At 40.9% G+C, this 16,624-nt stretch overlaps 1 protein-coding gene across 5 annotated transcripts in view; it reads right to left on the bottom strand.

Annotated features, from left to right (window-relative positions):
- The window catches only part of ADGRA3 (adhesion G protein-coupled receptor A3), a 118,748-nt gene that overhangs the window by 79,120 nt on the left and 23,004 nt on the right, over positions 1-16,624 (bottom strand). For 3 of the 5 annotated variants that reach the window (XM_060148419.1, XM_060148421.1, XM_060148422.1), the window contains exon 2: positions 7,551-7,622. In XM_060148419.1, coding sequence (XP_060004402.1) covers positions 7,551-7,622 — 72 coding nt within the window. Of the gene's footprint in view, positions 1-7,550; positions 7,623-9,280; positions 9,388-16,624 lie in introns of all 5 variants that reach the window. The other 2 variants (XM_060148423.1, XM_060148424.1) reach the window with 1 other exon arrangement.

Below are 16,624 nucleotides of genomic sequence, written 5' to 3'. Positions count from 1 at the left end.
GCATAGTACAGTGGGTCCTCCATACCCATGGAAGGTGGAACCCTGGGCAGGGTGGGGAGCCGGGCAACTGTACTTATGCTATAAAGCTGCTTGCTATGTTTACTATTCTGTTTCTCCCCACTGCAGCAGAAGCTCCATGAAGACAGGACCTTTGCTGTGTTCACTAATGAACTGCAAGCCTAGGACAGTGTGGGCTATTAATAAATATCTGTTGAGGGCTTCCCTGGTGGCGCAGTGGTTGAGAGTCCACCTGCTGATACAGGGGACACGGGTTCGTGCCCCGGTCCGGGAAGATCCCACATGCCGCGGAGCGGCTGGGCCCGTGAGCCATGGCCGCTGAGCCTGCGCGTCCGGAGCCTGTGCTCCGCAACGGGAGAGGCCACAACAGTGAGAGGCCCGCGTACCACAAAAGAAAAATAATAATAAAAATAAATAAATAAATATCTGTTGAACAATTTTAAATTAGCTACTCAGAAAAGACTTAATAATGGTTGAGGCGATATTTGTACCAAGCATTGATATTAGGCCAGTTACCCTTTTACTTAACATGATATAATAAATCTACATCAGTTATCCACTGAACGCACTTTTAAAAAAATGCAAATTAATCCTTAAAAAAGGCAGACCATAACCTAGTTTCTAAGATGTCATAAAGATTTAGGTATTATGTCCTAAAAATAAAAACCTCAAACCATAAATTAAAGAAAAACTCAATCCAAATATTCCTACTTAAAAAGAAAAAGAAAAGCACACACACTCTGCTACTTTCTTATAAGGGACAAAAACAAATATTGGGTTGGCCAAAAGGTTCGTTCCGTTTTTTCCGTAAGATGGCTCCAGTAGCGCTTAGTTGTCTTTAACTTCATTCGAAACAATTTGTTAGATTGTATTGTGACAGCTGTCATTATCAGCATGCGTTTAAAAAAAAACACTTATTGGGCTTCCCTGGTGGCACAGTGGTTGAGAGTCCCCCTGCCGATGCAGGGGACGCGGGTTCGTGCCCCGGTCCGGGAAGATCCCACATGCCGCGGCGCGGCTGGGCCCGTGACTCATGGCCGCTGAGCCTGCGCGTCCGGAGCCTGTGCTCCGTAACGGGAGAGGCCACAACAGTGAGAGGCCCGCGTACCGCAAAAAAAAAAAAAAAAAAATCAAAATTCGTCAATTTTTGTGTAGCCATTTTAATATTGAAGATGGAAGAGAAAGCAACATTTTCGGCATACTGTTTTATTATTTCAAGAAAGGTAAAAACGCAACTGAAACACAAAAAAAGATTTGTGCAGTGTATGGAGATGGTGCTGTGACTGATCAAACATGTCCAAAGTGGTTTGCAAAGTTTCGTGCTGTAGATTTCTCTCTGGACGATGCTCCATGGTCAGGTAGACCAGTTGAAGTTGACAGCGATCAAACTGAGACATTAATTGAGAACAATCAACGTTATACCGTGCAGGAGATAGCTGACATACTCAAAATATCCAAATCATGTGTGGAAAATCATTTGCACCAGCCTGGTTATGTTAATCGATTTGATGTTTGGGTTCCACATAAGTTAAGCGAAAAAGACCTTCTTGAGCATATTTCTACATGCGATTCTCTACTTAAATATAATGAAAACGTTCCATTTTTAAAACCAATGGTGACGGGCGATGAAAAGTGGATATTGTACAATAATGTGGAACGGAAGAGGTCGTGGGGCAAGCGAAATGAACCACCACCAACCACACCAAAGGCCGGTCTTCATCCAAAGAAGGTGATGTTGTGTATATGGTGGGATTGGAAGGGAGTCCTCTATGATGAGCTCCTTCCAGAAAACCAAACAATTAATTCCAACAAGTACTGCTCCCAATTAGGCCAACTGAAAGTAGCACTCGACGAAAAGCATCTGGAATTAGTCAACAGAAAACGCATAATCTTCCATGAGGATAACACAAGACCGCATGTTTCTTTGATGACCAGGCAAAAACTGTTACAGCTTGGCTGGGAAGTTCTGATTCATCCGCCATATTCACCAGACATTGCATCTTTGGATTTCCATTTATTTTGGTCTTTACAAAATTCTCTTAATGGAAAAAATTCCAATTCCCTGGAAGACTGTAAAAGGGACCTTGAACAGTTCTTTGCTCAAAAAGATAAAAAGTTTTGGGAAGATGGAATTATGAAGTTGCCTGAAAAATGGCAGAAAGTAGTGGAACAAAACAGTGAATACACTGTTCAATAAAGTTCTTGGTGAAAATGAAAAATGTGTCTTTTAGTTTTACTTTAAAACCGAAGGAACTTTTTGGCCAACCCAATACGAATGATGGAAAACAAGCACGCTCCCAAATGAAAACCAAACATTTAGAAGAACAAAGTGGTAAGCCTAAAGAAAAAGGATCCATTCTAGACGGAGTCTGTAGGAGTGTGTCCACCTGCACCTGTTTTACTTTGTGGAACACTTAATACATCCAAAAAAAAGAAAACAAACAGAAAATTAATCCTCTTAAGAAGTCCATTCTTCATCCCAAAAGAACTGCCAGGAGAGCTTGCCTTGCAGGTTTACTCGATCTCTGGGGCTTATCTGCTAGCTAGCTCAACCCAGCCAGCCCTGTTATACTACCCTATGTGCCCTACCCCACACTACTAAGCCTATCCCTTATTCTGCATGGCTTGGCTACAGTAATTTTAAGGCCAGAGCTTTAGAGTTTGGGCCCTAGTCTGAATAATTTCTTGACCTATCACTTGCTTTTTACACCACATCCTTTTCTGCCATATTTTTAAGTTGTTTGATTTGTTTGTTCTCATTTTCAGGGGTCTCTAACTAGCCAAAGCAGCTGCAAACATTTGGCTGCCTATGTCTCTCAGGCAGAATTCTCCCAGGCAGCGTGTCAGTGCAAGTGGCTTTATTCGGGAAGGGACCTCAGAACACACTAACAGGAAAGTGGGGAAGTGAGCCGAGAAAGAGAAGAGAACCAATAAAGGGGGCATTGTTGAGGCGATCTCTGCTGTGCTCAACTGATACTCAGGCCCCTGGGCACCTGTGGAAGGCAGCCTAGAACACACTCAGGGTCGTTCCTCTTGGAGTGGTTACCCACCATCTGCTTTCAGTCACTGTTTGAGGGTTGCTGAGGCAGGGGTGGGAGAGTGGGGCAGCTTTCATTCCAGCAATGGAGCAAAGAAAGCTCTCAGGTTTTGCATTTGGAAGACTTAGGGAGAGACACTGAAGGGCGAGTGTTGAAGGAATAAAGTCCGCTACAGTGTTTTCAGGTGATTTTGAAAATTTTGAAAATGATGTCATTATACAAACAGCAAGTCATTTATTTGGCTAGCTATGTCTTAAGTTGGATTCCCCCAAAGCAGCTCAGGACACTTCTAAAGCACTTCCTGGCAAAACAGCAGGCTGCTGTAGAAAGAACTCTCTCTCTCTCTCTGCTAACAAACCCCAGTGGCTATTCTGCTGCTCCCCTGGGAAACTCTAACAGAGGGTCCTAGCCCATATGCCTCAACGGCCACACGACCAGTTCTCCTGCTCTACATCATGCTGGATCCTGCAAAACTGGGATTTTGCTTCCCCAGGAAAGAAGCCTCAGATGCCCCTTGCCCTTGGATCCAGAACCTTATATTGGTTTCATGTGATCTTTTTCCCTCTCTCCCCTCATCCCAGGAAGGGACGGGGACGCGAGCAAAGACAGAGCCCTTTCCTGGGGACCCACCAACATGTAAGCTCTTTCTATACTCCCTCTAACTCTCCAGTTAGCCCAGGGGAGGTGTATTGAGGTGAAGAGGAATTTTCTTTCTTTCTTCCTCTTTTTTTTAAATCTGTTTCAAACCTCTTTTTTACATTTAGGGTAGGACTTCAGGAACTCACTGGTCAAAAACTGAGTACTTTTTTCTGTTTTGTCATCACTTCTCCTGAGGTAGAGTAATTAGGAAACAGGCAGGGAAAATACACATCTGTTAATCTATCAAAATGCTACATCATTGTCACAGGCTGAACTGTGTCCCCCCAACTGTCTTATATTTAAGTCATAACCTCCAGTATCTCAAAATGTGACTGTATCTGGAGACAGGGTCTTTAAAGAGGTAATTAAGTTAAAATGAGATCACACAGGTGGGCCTTAATCCAATATGGCTGGTATCCTTACAAGAAGAGGAGATTAGGACACAGACACACACACAGGGAAGACTTCGTGAAGACACCAGAGGAAAACAGATGGCAACCTATAAACCAAGGAGAGAAGCTGGGAACAGATCCTTCTCTCATGGCCCTTAGAAAATACCAACTCTGCCAGGGCCTTGCTCTTGAACTTCCAGCCCCCAGAACTGTGAGGAAACAAATGTTTGTTATTTAAGCCACCCAGTCTGGGGTACTTGTTACGGCAGCCCTAGCAAACCAGTACAATGATTACACTCACAGAGATTGTTTTGGGCTCTATTTCAGACACAAAGTCCTCAAGTCTCTGCAGTCCTGGAAGAGAAGCCACCTAGATACACTATTGATTGTGTAAGAGCCAGAAGCAAACTGGAGTCCACGAGAAGCATCTTACAGGGATGAAAATCACAGAAGGGTACAAGAGATATTCTTTGGGTTCAGTCGCAGGATGAGGACAGCAGTGCAAAGGCACAGAGCAGGTTAGAAAGCTAGGTAACCAGGCAGAGAGGGAAAATGAGAAGCATTATGTAAACAGCAGAAAGTATGAATGAAGAGATTGTTCAAGGAGTTGGTATGGAAAGTACTAAACTTAGAGAGGCTTTAAAATTAGCAAACCAAATCAGAAAGCAGCAACGTGGTAGAAACTATAAATACGAAAGATGGTGCTGTGCCCTAAGGGAAGGAAAGCCCCCAGTCCTCTCCCACACCTTCCTCTCCGATGCCCCTGCACCAACACCCTACTTCCAAGCCCAGGTGGAATAATGGGGCAGCGCTAGGGAAGGTCTAGAAGCCGGCAACCAGCCTTGGGTAGTGAACTCCCACAAAAGGGTCAAGCAACTGGCTAAGGGCTCTCTTTGGTCTACCTTGTGCTCTGGAAATCAAGTGAAACAAAGGCCAGGGGCATTTCCACGAGAGGCCGCAGGGCCCTTTGCAGCCTCTGGTCCCAGGAGGAACGTGAAGGAGGAAGGAGCACCGCCCGGCTCGTGCCCACAGAGGAAGGCCCTGTGGGTGGGGTGCTTCCTCTGGGACGCTTGCCCCTCTCCTTCCTTCTCGGGGCCAAGTCTTCCAAGACTGCAGTCGGAGCCTAGCTCTACCATCCCTGTCCCCTTCTGTCTCAAGTGGGCGGCTCTCCTGCAAAGACAGCCATCCCCCCAGGCATGCGCAACCCTCCTCCGTGGCAGTGGTTAAGGCCAAGGTTCAGGCCTAGGCTTGGAAGTGTACATAGAAAATGCCAAGCATAGGGCATGCTTAGGTAAAGATGATCCCGGACAGAGGAAGCCCAGTCCCAGAGTCATCACTGGGATTTCAGGCTGAAGCCCCCAACAATATAACAGTCTTTCAAAGTCCCCCTGTGTGTGTGTGTGTGTGTGTGTATATACATACACGTATATGTACATGTATATACATATATGTACATATATACATGCATACCTGTACACACGTGTGTGTGTTTCTCTCTGGCCCTATATAAGAGAGATGGTGTTCTTGGATTCTGGTATAAACAGCCCCCTGGCTGAAAACAATAGCAACATTTTAATATCATTTAATATGTTGCTGGCAACCTAATGTTTCTAACATGTACAGGGATTTATTTTCAACAAATGGCTAAAAATAAGGCCAAAGACAAAGGAAATTAAAAAATAAATGTAAAAAGGATGGTAATTCACACCATAGCACAGAACTTTAGCTATGCTGTCCACACTTCGGATGCACATGAACCACCACAGCAATCCTGGTGCCAAAAGTAACTTGTGTTTCTAAACACAACAGACACCACTTAACACCTAGGAGTGCCTGTCATCCTTCCTTGGAAAGGGCAAACCGCACTGACCCTGCCATCATTCTGAGCACCTACTCAAGGCCTGACAATGTGCTACATGCTAAGGGTATCTGTCAGGCACAATGACTCTTCTTGCAAGGAACAGAAAACCAAACAGGAACAGGCTGTCTCATTCAACTCTAACAGTCCAGAGGGAGTCATACTTCGGCAAGGTCCTGCCAGCTCCCCTACGCTCACCCTGATGGGCCTACCCCACACTCCTCAGTGTGTCGGCTCCGGCCCAAAGCCCGCAGCACGGTGGCTTCTGTACCAGAAGTACAAGCATCTTTTCTGATGAAAGTGAGGAAATTCCTCTCCCCAAAGCCCCAAGCAAATCTCAACTCAGTTAAATTGGGTCAAATGCCCATTCCTGAACCAGTGATCATGGAATGTGTGTGGACTCTCCTATCAAGATAAGGCCTAGAAATGAGATGCAGCCAGCATCCTCTGAAGCACATGGACTACGTGGAACAGAACAGGAGGGCTTGAATGAAAACAGGAAAAAAAAGAAAATCTGAGAATTAAGCACTGCTGTGCCGAGATCATTTTACATGTGTGTGTGTACACACATGTATATACATACCCATGTTTATATGTATACATATGCATACATGAGTGCATTGCTATATATGTAAACGCACACACACACACACACACACACACACACACATATATAAAGCCTAATTTAAAGATGTTTGATCTTAATGAAAAGGACAGACCTACATAAAAGGATGAAGAACTCTGGATGTTACATGCTTAAATAACACATCTATGATCAAAGCAATAAAGTCCTGTGGGATTCAACTGTGGCGGAAGACACTAAGTAAAACAGTCAAGGAAAGGCACACAGAAGGAGAAAAAGTGAAGCAAAGAGAACTAAGAAAATGAGGAAAGTCTGTTATCCAACAGAAATGGAGATGCTCACTGTGACTGGCTCCCTGATGTATCGGAAACGTTATCCTAAGTGTATGAGTAATATGCGAATTTGAAACTTGATCCTAGAATAGCATTCAGCACACAAGCAATTCAATATCCATTTTTAATCCATTAAAAACTCACCAAGGCAAAAACTAAGTGCTACTTGGCACACATCTTATCAGAAGCAAAACTAGACCTCATCATTAAACAAAACAGAATTATCACATTCAAAGATGGCTGAATAAGATAGTCAAAGTACTTCTCCTGGATGTGTTTTTGTTTTTTGATTCTACCGGACTATCTTATAAGGCATAAACATTATGACAGAATTTCAAAATAGCATTGAGGCTTTAAAACCCACTATCATGCATGGCCTGTTTTGTAAATAAAGTCACATCCACGTTGATTCGTGTATGCATTCTCAAGATACTGGCATAACTGGGTCACTGTGACAGAGACCATATGGCCCACAAAGCCTAAATTATTTAATATCTGGCCCTTTACAGCAAGTTTGCGCTTCTGTGCTTTAATGAATTGTTTTTTAAAATGCAATTCTGAGATGTTTTATGATAAAATATTGGGAAAACTCAATTTTTATTTTGAAAAGTTGAGAGTTTAGTAACAGACTTACCATGAAAGTGCAGTGAATAAAATACCAATAAGAGATGATAATAAAAGAATACTCACAATCTTTCAAGGAGACTTAACCCAGAAAATGAGCCATTCTTCAGCTCGGATATTTTATTGTTACTCAGAATCCTAAAAATGACAAAAAAAAAAAAAAAGGTAAGTTGCCTAATATATGTACACCATCAATATCAAAGTAATTTAGCTTGTTAGGTTTCAATCTAAATATGAGGAATTCTAAGAAGTCATTTATTACCCAAAGAATTTTTGAGATGCCTGACCAAAAAAAGGAGCTTCTTTCTCTGAGAAATGACCCAAAATAGCTAACTTGCACATCTTGTCACATCTTGAATTGTTCCTGTCACACTGAACCAAAAACTTTGAAATAAAAAGGGAGAGAAGTCAACACAAAATAGCTCTTAAGTTCAGAATAAAAATAAAGAATGCCACGTACATTTACATAATTAATCAACTTACATAAGTTGAATACTTAAAAACTGGAAACAGAAAAATGCAGAACAAGTGCTCTACAAAATACTGACTTTAAAAGAAATACAGTATCTTCTAGATACCATTTCAATAATGCTGAATATTACTTGTAACTTAACCATATGCAAATCTGTATTGTGTGAAAATATGCTTTTTGCACACACGCACAGACACAGGTAGCTATATTACAATACTAAATCTCATGTATTAGGACGATGCTCTTAAAAAAAATGAACTGGAAACAAAAAAAAGATTTAAAAGAAGTCCTAGTTGGCAGGACTTGCCTAAGAGCAGACAATGTGTACATGACCTTGCTTCCTCTCAAGGCTTTGCAACTACGCTCCTTTTGCAGCTTGGATGCCAACACAGTAAGTCCCCTACGTACGAACCTTCAAGTTGTGAACTTTCAAAGATGCGCCCATGTGTTGCACAAGTGGTTGCGCTTTTAATGAAGACCTGATGGAATTGGAGGCCCAGAGAAAGGACTAAGAGAGACAAGAGGAAGAAGAAGTAACTGAAGAGATTTACGACACAGGAAATGGCATGGAGATTTTCTTTACTTCAGGAGACACTGCTAGTTTTTGAGGCACAGGACCCGATCATAGAACGGTACACGAAGGTTGCAGCAGCCATTCAGAATGCAATCCAGTGCTACCATGTCATCTATGAAGAGAAAAAAAGACCTACTATCCAGACAGCACTGGATCGTTTTTTCAAGAAGGTAGATAGAATTGAATCCAGCAAGGAACCAGAACCTGTGCTGTCAACGTCAGGCGTGAGTGAAACAGCAGCTTGCCCTCCATCTCCTATCGCTGACGATCCTTCAGCTCTACCATCTCCCACCTCCTCTCCCTCCTCCAGTCAGTAACTCTTCTTGCCTGTTCACTAGATGCCAGCCCTGTATGCCAGCTGTTGTACTGTACTACTGTACTTTTCAAGGTGCTGTACTGTAAGATTAAAAATGTTTTCTTTTTTGTATAGTACTGTAGAGCCAATTGTGTTAGTTGGGTACCTAGGCTAACTCTGTTGGACTTAAGGACAAACTGGACTTACCAACGCACTCTAGGAATGGAACTCGTTCGTATGTACGGAATTCCCATACAGGAGAAAGCGCAAAAGCTACCTTATTTGGGGGAATGATACCCAGATAAGGTAAATGAAAAAACCAAGGCATAGAAAAATTAAATTAATGGCCCAAGATCACACTAGCGGAGGCAGAGGCAGATGTGAACCCCGGCATGCTCCACTCCAAACCCCACATTCTTCAATATACACCAACGTTGGTCAAGAGCCACTCTTACCGGCATTTTAGCAGAAAATTCTCCATCCCACACAGTGTTGCAACTTCAGGGGCACCCTCACACTGCGTACAGGCTGAGTGCTGCCCCCCACCTGGGACGGTGCAACACTGTATAAACAAATGTTAACAGAGAACACCCCTGGGTCACAAGATTTCAGGTATTCATTTTCATTTTGTCTACTCTCATCTTTCGTTTTAAAAAAAATCCACTATGTGTATGAAAACAAGCAAAATCAGCCATTTGACTGATTTTCTTTGGCTTTAAGTGGAATTTTTTTTTTAATCCCGCTAATGCAGGTTAACATTTCACAGCATTTTGGTGAGATGATTACAGGCTTCTAAAGTCAAGCATACTTGTGCTTGAAGGCCAGCTCTATCACTTTCAAATTACACTAGTCTTGGGCAAGTCACTACATTTCTCTGTAACAGAATTCCTCATTCATGAATGGGAAGAACAGTATCTACCTCATATAACTCTAGAAGGAAAGCAGAAAACGCCTAATATACTCAGTGAGTATTAAGTTTAAGGTTCTATTTCCTTGGTTCTAAGACACATATCTTCCCTTATTTTAATGTTTCTGAAATCAAGATGTATCTGGCAATCAAAGTACATTACTATGTAGTATTTTCTCTCTCCAAGCTGTTACTAAAGCAAGGATGGTGATCAAAAACATGCCGGGTTGGGGGGAAGGGGGGAGGGATAAATTGGGAGATTGGGATTGACATATACACACTACTATATATAAAATAGATAACTAATAAGGACCTACTATACAACACAGGTAACTCTACCCAATACTCTGTAACGGCCTATATGGGCAAAGAATCTAAAAAAGAGTGGATATATGTATATGTATAACTGATTCACTTTGTTGTACACCTGAAGCTAACACAACATTATAAATCAACTATGCTCCAATAAATTTTTTTTAAATGCAAATGAAAAATGATTCGTATCCTCAAGGAATTTACACTTAGCAAAAAAAGAAATAAACATCATAATCACATTCAGAAATGCAAGTTGGAATGTGAACTCTACATACTCAATCAGCAAAGACAGAATTTAGGTGCCAATATAAAGCTTAATATTCCATTCTTACACCTTCGGGCAATTTTCACATTAAAAAGACCAATAGCATGAACTGCAAGATTTTGTTCATTTTAACTAAGCATATGTAATCTTAAAATAAAAATTCAAATTCAAAAAAAGCCAATTAGGGCTTCCCTGGTGGCGCAGTGGTTGAGAGTCCGCCTGCCGATGCAGGGGACACGGGTTCGTGCCCCGGTCCGGGAAGATCCCACATGCCGCGGAGCGGCTGGGCCCGTAAGCCATGGCCGCTGAGCCTGCGAATCCGGGGCCTGTGCTCCGCAACAGGAGAGGCTGCAACAGTGAGAAGCCCGCGTACAGCAAAAAACAAACAAACAAACAAAAAAAAGCCAATTAAAACACCATTTTCTCTAATCAAAATTACAAAAGGTTATTTCAAGTAAGGTGGTAGGCACGGGCAAAAGCAAACTTGGACTTGGACATGGCCACAAGGTAACGGGAACAATATTTCTCCAGCTGCCTAGCAGTCCACACCCAAGAGCCACCAGCCTTGCTTTCCTAAATAGGCACTGATCCTAAGCTAACAAGTTACCAAATCTGACAAAAAATATATTCAATGACCTTATTCAGACATGATTTATAACAGACAAAAACTGGAAACTACCAAAGAGTTCAGTTTGTGTAAGAGGAGTAGTTAAATGATGGTACACCAAACAACAAAATGTTATACATCCATTAAAAAATGATGCTTTTAAAGGAAAGTTAATAAAAAGGAAATTGTTTACAATCAGTTAAAAAGCAGAAAACAAAACTGATATCATTGATTGAAAAGAATGCAGAGACAAAAAAAAGACTTGGAAGAAATACATCATAATGATCACTATCTTAGTGATGAGGTTTCTACTTCTCTTTTATTCTTTATAATCTTGCAGTATCTTTTGAAATATCTAGAATAACTCTTATTTTTAAAATATACTTTCTGATGATAAACCTAAGAATCTTAATTACCAAGTACAGCTTGAAATTGACTTAATTTTGAGTATAATTATATCTTAGAAATAAACACTGAAGTAAGGAATACTTTATTTGTGCTTTGAGATTTAAGACTCGCATTTCTTATTTACATTCCAAAAAGATTTATGGGGCTTCCCTGGTGGCCCAGTGGTTGAGAGTCCACCTGCCGATGCAGGGGACACGGGTTCATGCCCCAGTCCGGGAAGATCCCACATGCCACGGAGCGGCTAGGCCCGTGAGCCATGGCCGCTGAGCCTGCGCATCCGGAGCCTGTGCTCCGCAACGGGAGAGGCCACAACAGTGAGGGGCCCGCATACCGCAAAAAAAAAAAAAAAAAAAAAAAGATTTATGTAGTGACTATTTGCAACTTAAAAGGCAGTAGGGCAAAGAACAATAGTGTTGATATCTAGAGCCCAGGTTTTTAATTGAGACCTCACAAGTAATAAATGATTCCATCTGTGACAAGTCACTTCACTTTTCTAGGTAGACTTCATTTCATCAATTTTAAGACAGAAAAGATTAGACCAGAATGATCACCAAGCTCCTTCCAACTTCTTTTAATTTTCTATAATTATTCATGTTGTAATGAGCAAAGCTGTCGAACTTGATGGTGACTGAGAATTTACAACCAATAAACCCAAAGTAAGGAAACAAAGGAAAACAACACAATCTACCAAGCTCAGTGCCATTGCTATCCTGTTTCTGAATGAAGAATGAAACCCACATATAGAAGTAGCTTGGGAAAAACTGCCAGGGTGGTAACTGAATTATACTCACTTAGATTCGGTATTGCTTCAGCAAAAGGACTGTCATTTGCTCAGTCATAAAGGCTTTAGCAGAATTAATGACAGATTTTATTGAGAGTAAAAGGGAAGACATTTCATCATACTTAAAAAGTTATAACTGTAACCTTAAAGATAGTTTCAATATATTCAGTCTACCTATTACTTGATGTGTTAAAGGATCTTGTGCAAGAAAACAGGATCGGTGTGAATAAATCTACTCTTCAGACAGCTTTTACACTCAATTTTGAGACGGAGGGACTGTGAACTAGCAAATGCATAATATCACGTAACACATAAACCTAAAACCTATTCATACTCAATATGTTTGCTGACATCTTTGAAATTTCAAACTTTCTAGGAGGTAACTAAATGAAAAATACAAAACTTGACCAGAGTTATAAAGCTTATTATACATACCCATTTCTGTTCTATACTAATGATGTTATCACCACATTATCTATAGACAACACCTCTTGAATTTAAATACACGAAGAGTTTGTTGTCCATTGCTACCATTTAACACAGAAACAAGTTAGTTCAGTATATCATGTATGCTGAAACATGAAAAAAGGAGTAAGACTTAAATGCAGACATGTTTTTTAAAAAAATCAAAACTTTATGGAGCAGAAAGAAATAAAATTTAAGCATTACAATTTCTCAGTTGCATGCTATTCCAGCTCCCAGAATGGAATGCTGTTCACAGGATCCACACCCTGTATGGCAGAAGACACAGAATAATTTTCCTTTTGAAAGGAAATGAAAATATATTTCAAGAGCATTAAATATTCAGAGTAAACGTTAGGAATATAATTCTTAAAGGCAATATAATTTCCTGAAGGAAAAAAAAACAGATAAATAATCAAATAGGGTCATCAGAGTGGGTTGAATGCTGTTCCTCAAAAAGATACATCCCTCCAGAACCTGTAAATGTGACCTTAATTAGAAAAAGGCTGTTTGCAATGGAAGTTAAGGGTTTGAGATTGTCAAGAGATGAGATTGTCCTGGATTAGGGTGGGCCCTAAAGCCAATGACAAGTGTCCCAGAAGAGAAGGGAAGAGGACACAGAGGGTCATGTGAAAACAAGGGCAGTCTCAGAATGAGAGGAAAAAAAAAAAGAAAATAGAAGGCAGGTAGATTTACAAGCATAATAACCAAAGATTTTCCAGAACTAAGGAAAGGCGCAAATGGGACTATGTTTTTAAATGTAGTATATTTTAAAAACTTCTTTTTTGGGACTTCCCTGGTGGTCCTATGGTAAAGAATCCGCCTTCCAATGCAGGGGACGCGGGTTCGATCCCTGGTTGGGGAACTAAGCTCCTACATGCCGCAGGGCAACTAAGCCCACGCGCCACAACTAGAGAGAGAAAACCCACACACCACAACTAAAGAGAAGCCTGCGCACCACAACGAAAGACCCCACATGCCGCAACTAAGACACGACACAGCCAAAAAATAATAAAGTATTTAAAAAATGACCATTAAAAAAAACCTCCTTTTTGACATTTTTAATGCTACAATATAAACAATATTTACATCTACTATCAAAGACAAAGGATTAATTCCCCAAATATATAAAGAGCTCTTTAAAAAAAAAAATTGCCAATAGAAAATCTAGCAAAGGCCATGAAAAGATAGTTCAATAAAACTAAACACTAATGGGGCTTCCCTGGTGGTGCAGTGGTTGAGAGTCCGCCTGCCGATGCAGGGGACACAGGTTCGTGCTCCGGTCCGGGAAGATCCCACATGCCACGGAGTGGCTGGGCCCGTGGGCCATGGCCGCTGAGCCTGCACATCCGGAGCCTGTGCTCCACAATGGGAGAGGCCACAACAGTTAGAGGCCCGCGTACCGCAAAAAAAAAAAAAAAAAAAGTAAACACTAATGGATCATAATCATATGAAGGGATATACAACCTCAATCACAAGAGAAATGTAAATTACTAAAATAAGACAGCATAAATCACTTATCCGAATAGGGAAAGATGTGATAACACATTTTATATTCGGAGAGAAACAGCCACTCATATTTTGCTATAAATCAGTAAAATCACTATGGAGGGCAAAAACACAAATGCATATATAATATTTGATTCATTTATTCCTTCTGGAAATTTACCCTAAAGACATACTTACACGTGTGCAAAATAGAGTACATATGTTATATATTAATTATATATTTAGATAACAAAATTATTCATTGCACTATAAAAGCTAATTACTGGATATTTAAGTTGGTCCGAGGAATATGGGATTGGGTTAAGTTATCCATTAAATGGATACCATGCAGAATGTGAGGCTGGGAAGCTCTTTAGGTATTCAATATAGAAAGACCAGAGACATACTGAAGACTGAGGGCATACATGTACATATTAAAAGTTACCATCCCTTGACATTTCTGATTTGCTCAAATAATAATACAAATTGATTCTGTACCAGATTTATCATGTAGAATAACACCTGTTACCGCTACATCTTGATCAAGAACAAGAAAAAGAGGCAATATGGCTAGGCTACACTTCTGAGTCACTAACCTCAACGGGCACACAGCCTAAACCTTTAGGGCCAACTGTGATAAGTTAAAATCATAAATGTTACCTCCTCAAAAGTAAATGTTTAATGCTTTGCTTCATTTATCCCACTAATGAAAACTGGTTACTCCCCATGTTCTCTTGGGGGCAGCCAAATCCAACCCCCCACCTGTCTGCTTGACAACCCATGGGCTCTAAAATGGTTTTTATGTTTTTAATGGTTGAAAGAAAACCAAAAGAATAATATTTTATGATACATGAAAAAATCTATGAAACTCAAATTTCTTAAAGTTTTATTGGAACACGAACATGCCCATTTGTTCACATATTGTCTACAGTGGCTTTGATGCTATGACGTCAGACTTGAGCAATGCCAACAGAGACTGTCTGGCCAGGGAAGTCTAAAATATTTACTATCTGGCCCTTTACAGAAAAAGTTTGCCAACTCCTGTTTTAGTGTACCTGTCTCGGCTTATTCTGTTTTCAGGCAAATGAAAATCATGCTGATTTCTAAATTAATTCCTCCTAGCAAGTAAGAATAAGAGTATCTACTGGATTTCAAAACTCTCCATCGATTTGAAAAATCTTTATTTTAAAATCACATTTAATTCCGCATGCCATCAGCAATTACACACATTTTGTCCCCAGTATTATCAGTTTGTTCACCATTGTGTCCTTCTGTTAACTGGATGCATTCATTCATCCATTCATTCATTCCTGCAGAAAAAATTCTGGGTGTTATGCTTCAGTCCCTGTGTGTCAAAAAATGTTTTGCCCTCACTGTCATATCATCATACCATTTTTTTAAAATAAATTTATTTATTTGTTTATGGCTGCATCGGGTCTTCGTTGCTGCGCGCGGGCTTCTCATTGTGGTGGCTTCTCTTGTTGCAGATTCCGGGCTCTAGGCACACAGGCTTCAGTAGTTGTGGCTCGCAGGCTCTAGAGCACAGGCTCAGTAGTTGTGGCACGCGGGCTTAGTTGCTCCACGGCATGGGGAATCTTCCTGGACCAGAGATCGAACCCGTGTCCCCTGCATTGGCAGGCGGATTCTTAATCAGTGCGCCACCAGGGAAGCCCATATCACCTTGTTTTAACAGCACTTTTCATTATCGGAAATTACTCTTCAGATATTTGCCTATTTACCATGTCTCCCACGACAAGGTAAAAACTCATAAAGCATAGGGATCTTTTCCAACTTGACTGTCACCACATCCCCACACACACACACACAAAAAAATCATAATGGTGGACATTTGAGAGATTCTATCATGCAGCCATTTTTTTTTTAACATCTTTATTGGAGTATAATTGCTTTACAATGTTGTGTTAGTTACTGCTGTATAACAAAGTGAATCAGCTACATGTATACATATATCCCCATATCCCCTCCCTTTTGAGTCTCTCTCCCACCCTCCCTATCCCCCTTCTAGGTGGTCACAAAGCACTGAGCTGATCTCCCCGTGCGATGCAGCTGCTTCCCAACAGCCATCTATTTTACATATGGTAGTGTATATATGTCAGTGCTATTCTCTCATTTCGTTCCAGCTTACCCTTCCCCCTCACCGTGTCCTCAAGTCCATTCTTCACATCTGTGTCTTTACTCCTGTCCTGCCCCTAGGTTCATCAGAACTTTTTTTTTTAGATTCTGTGTGTGTGTGTGTGTGTGTGTGTGTGTGTGTGTGTGTGTGTGTGTTAGCATACGGTATTTATTTGTTTTTCTCTTTCTGACTTACTTCACTCTGTATGACAGACTCTAGGTCCATCCACCTCACTACAAATAATTCAATTTCGTTTCTTTTTATGGCTGAGTAATATTCCATTGTATATATGTGCCACATCTTCTTTATCATTCATCTGTCGATGGACACTGAGGTTGCTTCCATGTCCTAGCTATTGTAAATAGAGCTGCAATGAACACTGTGGTACATGACTCATTGAATTATGGTTTTCTCAGGGTGTATGCCCAGTAG

This window comes from Lagenorhynchus albirostris, chromosome 4, assembly GCF_949774975.1.
Source record: "Lagenorhynchus albirostris chromosome 4, mLagAlb1.1, whole genome shotgun sequence".
NCBI classification, from domain to species: domain Eukaryota; kingdom Metazoa; phylum Chordata; class Mammalia; order Artiodactyla; family Delphinidae; genus Lagenorhynchus; species Lagenorhynchus albirostris.
The sequence above is the reverse complement of the archived record's forward strand: the minus strand, read 5'-3'. Positions and strand labels throughout refer to the sequence as shown.